We start from the raw sequence: 5,000 nt of genomic DNA, 5'->3' as shown, positions 1-5,000 counted from the left end.
GTTGCCTTTGTGTGTTTCAAAAAGGTCGACTAAAGCTTGGCAATATTGTTCATGCAAGTTGTCAATTTCTTCTTGACTGGGATTCTCAACTTTTTTCACATCAATGGCTGATCCCACTTTTGAAAAAAAAAAAGAGAAAAAAAGTAAGCATTGTTTTAATTTAATTCAAAGGGTGGGCTGAAACATAGATAAGTATTGTTCATTTGAAGACGTTTGTTTCTTTAGCAGATGCATAAATCGTACACCAAATGAAATTTGGAACCTTAGCTACAAACGTTGTACATTATTTTTCTTAATGGTTTCCACCCTAATCCATACAATGAGCAGCTAACATCGGACTAGTTGAAGCACTCCATTGGCAAAGAATTCAGATGATTTTTCTCATCACCAGAGACGAACATCTGCAACTACTTGTTCGGGGTACAATATCTTGTCCTTGCTATAGAAATTCCACATGAACTACCCTCTGTAGTCCCAGAAACTGGTCATCAGCTTGACTTGATTGAGTGCATTTTGGTTTCTGAGTTGTGATGCAACCAAAATTCTTCTCCAGTAACATTTTTTTCAGGAAAGTCTTACCTTCTTAGTCATACTTTTCAAAGTTGGGAATACATTTCTTTTCTCTAAAATGTTATTTCTGTTGTCAAATGTCTCAGAGCTAGAAACCACTGTTCAGAAACTTCCTGGTAGCCCCACCTAAGATGGATGTCATGATAAAGCGCACTCACTTTTTAAAATTCCAACTTTGTTAGCAATGTCTTTCTCTTTGACACTTAAATTTGCCATTTTCATACCATCATCTTCTTGATGCAGACACGACCTACTCCAACCATTGCAATCAAAGATACTTTGACTATATGGTGTCCTATCTTCTAATCATTCTTGCCCATTTTGGAACTGCATAATCAGAAATTAACTGAAATGATATTTACTTTATTTAATACTTTGAAACAGAGATAGTTGCTGAAAATTGTCAAATTCGACATTGATTTGTGATGTGTAATTTTGAAAGATGTCATCGATGCATTAGGGTTGCAAAGAGTAGTTAGCTATTCGTTTGCAAAAAATATGATAAGATGTGATACAAACAGACAAAACTTTAAAACAAATCCAACTCTCTGTCATAAAAACAAACTAGAAATTATAGAGACACAAAAGCCATGAAATATTTCAAATACAATTTAATGACCATGAGAACAACCAAAGCAACATTGCAAATTAAGTTTAATAATGACTTAAAACAATTTATGTAATATTTATTAATACTTCGTTGACATCATCGAAAGAGCTAGAAAATGAGGTGCTGAACAAAAATAGTAGGCCAATCAAGTGGAGAGCTTTCACTACAGAGATATGAAAAAAAAAACCCAAAAAACAACTGAAGTTACAGTGTCTGATGAACTTGTAGGCTTAAAGCATTAGCTCAACATTAGTGGCATCAGGCATTAAATGAGAGCTTGTGCCGGATTTCATCCATTTCAATTGCAGTAAAAAGAGAATTGATAGAGATAATATGATAAATCGGAAATCTGGGAACATGTTCAGTCGGACAGGGACATGTACTTAGGAATTTGTATTTCCAAATATCCTTTTTGAATACATACATTTTTTAATATTTTATTGATGCAATGCCCATGAGCTTAAATCACTTCACAAGGGATCCCAAGCCAACATCATCACTTAACAAGTAAGACAAGATATGATACACGTAACACGTTTTTTCACTTGTATTTTTTAATAGAGACAAAGCGGTTATAGGTAGGCTACTTATTTTAGACTAGAGTATGGTGGGAGAATACCAGTAAAGAGTCTTTCCTACTACTCAACTTTGAAACACCAACAGCGGGACAAGAATGAGGGATCCACAGGTCAGAGTCGGAGTGTTGTTCCACAAAACCACATGGCTGCAACAATAATTCCTCAAATGCCAACACACACACACACACACACACACACACACACACACACACTTGTACACGCCACTGCATTTCAATCTGCAGTTGTTACAAAGAGGGGTATTCATTTGTGAAATGTAGTGAGACTATCATGTCAGCTAGCTAAAAATGAATGAATTAGAAACAAACGACACTTACCGACTGTATAAATAGGTCTGCGGTATGGCAGTAATCCAAATGTATAGTTGAAGATCCCTCGGCCATGGAACAAGGGAGGGGAGAATCCCAAGTATTTAGTCATAAAATCTTGAAGATTTCTAAGGCCACTCCCTGTTGGGTTGGGGACCTGATTGTACAAATCGTTTTCACCAAAGGCAAACACAGGAACAAGGTTGGATCTGAAAAATAAAATTTAAAAAAATCCAGTTACAGAATTTTGCCTCAAAAAGGTCCCAGCCAGATAGAGAACAAATGGAGTCCAGCGAAGAGGTTCTATAAGAACTTGTGCTTTAAATATCGTTAAGTTTAAGTAAGTACAACTTGAATAAAAATTTTAAAAATCTAAATTTTCTAGATAAATATTGGATTGAAGTGTGTAAGACCTTTGTATATATTCATATTAGCTATGTTAAATGTGCTTTAGCTACCTTACTAAATGTGTCAGCGTAGAGAAAGGACAAGACATGATTAAATCTCATCCCTCATCTTTCTGGATTTTAAGTGAAGTTTTACTGTTTTAATTGTCAGCTGATGAAGAATTTTGAGTTCAAAACATTCAAAGTTAAGTATTTCACTTTTTTAAAAAGCTGTTATATTCATTTGTTGTTGTTGTTATTTTAAATTTTTATAAAAGTAATCCTTTTAAAAAAAGAAACAGAATTATCTGTCAGGGGGAAGGTACAACACTATCAAATTTAAAGACAATTTTAAAATGGTTAATGCCCTTTGCTACTTGCGATGTCATGTTTTTTAAAACATAATAGTGAGGAGAGGTAAACATCTGATGTGTCATATGCCATAAAATAAGTGACTAAGAGTAATTACCCGTGTTTTAGAGCAATTTTACAGAACCCTTTTCGTGACTTGAGTTTGAGGACATAACTGTTGGGATGTGCCTCTAGAGCCTCCACAGCACCTCCTATAATGATGGCTAAGGCATTGCCTGTTCCTTCCCTAGAAAGGACCCATTCAATACTTTCCTTGGATGATTCAACTGCACCTGAAATGTTCAGAAAGGGAATACACTGCACATATATGGGGAGGCCGCCCAGCTTATTACAGCTTCAGATTAGCGCAAATAGGCCTTTGATGATTTGCCCTCCTTTGTTAGACTGTAAATCTGATGTACCAAATTTTTATACAATTACTTACGTTTTAGGTTGCCCTGCATATAGGAAATTAAGATACCAGTTTATTTGTTTTACTCTAGAATCTTTTTGTATGCCGAAAATAATTTGAGCCCTTCAATTTACTCTTCTCATAATTTCCGGTTGTAATGAACACGTTTTTCATACAAACACAGTTGATATGTACACAAACTTTTAAGAGAAACATATTTCTTAAAAGAAGATTCATGAATACGATCGTCTTGTTATTTCATTAAAGTATATGAGTATTGATGACAGTAATAATTACAGCACTTTAACATACGCTTTGATACTTTGTAGTTGTAACTTAAGTTTATCATTCTTCACCTTAAAACTGGGGGTGTAGAGAGAGTCCCTCTAAAATGTCAATTCAGCTTGTTTCATTTTGTATGCAAATCAAAGCAAATTACTCTGTAACATCTCAACAATGAATGTTCTTTCGTGAAAACAATTGAAAAATAAAATTCAAATTCATAGAATCAATCAACCAATCATTCATAATCAATCAATCAATCAATCATTATTGAAGAGTGTCAGTGATAACTTCCATCATACACAGGGCACAGGCCACATTCGAGGCAGGTCGGTCTGAGACAAACTGGGTCTCTGACAAATTGGGCCTGTGACAAACTGAACCTCTGACATAATCAATCAATCAATCAATCATTATTGAAGAGTGTCAGTGATAACTTCCATCATACACAGGGCACAGGCCACATTCGAGGCAGGTCGGTCTGAGACAAACTGGGTCTCTGACAAATTGGGCCTGTGACAAACTGAACCTCTGACAAACTGGCGTGCATTCCCAATGTAGGCTGTGACAAACTGGGTCTGTGACAAACTGGGCCTGTGACAAACTGCTGTACTGCTATGCTCCCATATATGGATGGTTATAATTAGATTATTGTTAATCATAAATCGATTCCTTTAAATGAAACAATAAAGCAAAAATAAAACAATATAAAACAAACATAAAATCGAACCTGATATTTTGTTTTAAATCCTATAAAAATGTTATTTATTTAAGCTAACAAATTTCGACTGAACATAGTTATTTCAATCAAGTAAAGCAAGTCAGTAGCCATTTTGGTCTACTTGACCACTGAAAAAGTAGAGCTGCCAGTCCCTGTCTGGTGGTGGTGGTGGTATTTCTATACGAATAGGAATATGAAAATTGGGATAGGAATAGGGTTTTTAATTTTTTTGGTTAATTAAAAAAGGGGTGAACAAGTAGGGAAGTAATTATAAAGACATAAAGAGACTGTTCAACTGATTTTGTTTGTTATTTATTTATATAATAACATTTTCTGTGAAACTTAAAAAGCCTCTCCAGTTTCCCGAAATTCAATACTTGCATCAAAAATGTGCTCCTTCTGTTGAGTTACTGATTCTAGTTGGAAAAAAAAATAAAATATTTTTTCTACAGCTTTGCAACAAACTGGATGTTTTTATACTCAACTAGTCCCCAAGCCATTCCAACTCTTTATCGGGGAATAATAAATGGACACACTGTAATATCACTGCATTTATAGCCACATGATCATCTTTGATGATGCAAATTATATTAGATGACTCAGTTGCTCTTTGTGCAGAAACATCAGGGATGGGGACTAGTTTTGTAAAACAAAAACAGCAAGGTGTATACAGTCCGTACATTGTTCCCAAATGCCATGTTGCGATTATGTTAAAAGAGGAATGCAACAGAGTGGTTATTCCTCAAGACACTTTGACGGAAAAT

The 5,000-nt window shown here is 35.0% G+C and overlaps 1 protein-coding gene across 1 annotated transcript in view; it reads right to left on the bottom strand.

Annotated features, from left to right (window-relative positions):
- Positions 1-5,000, bottom strand: part of LOC144981005 (2-acylglycerol O-acyltransferase 2-like) — an 11,732-nt gene that overhangs the window by 119 nt on the left and 6,613 nt on the right. Inside the window, exons 4-6 of the mRNA XM_078929053.1 lie at positions 2,940-3,114; positions 2,094-2,293; positions 1-116 (exon numbers count right to left, since the gene is read on the bottom strand). The exon at positions 1-116 is cut by the window's left edge and continues 119 nt beyond it. Of these exons, the coding sequence (XP_078785179.1) occupies positions 1-116; positions 2,094-2,293; positions 2,940-3,114 (491 nt within the window). The remainder of the gene's footprint in view (positions 117-2,093; positions 2,294-2,939; positions 3,115-5,000) is intronic.

Source organism: Berghia stephanieae, chromosome 10 (genome assembly GCF_034508935.2).
Source record: "Berghia stephanieae isolate SIO BIC M18660-M18661 chromosome 10, UCSD_Bste_1.3, whole genome shotgun sequence".
Classification (NCBI taxonomy): domain Eukaryota; kingdom Metazoa; phylum Mollusca; class Gastropoda; order Nudibranchia; family Aeolidiidae; genus Berghia; species Berghia stephanieae.
This window is presented reverse-complemented; position numbering and strand designations above follow the sequence as displayed.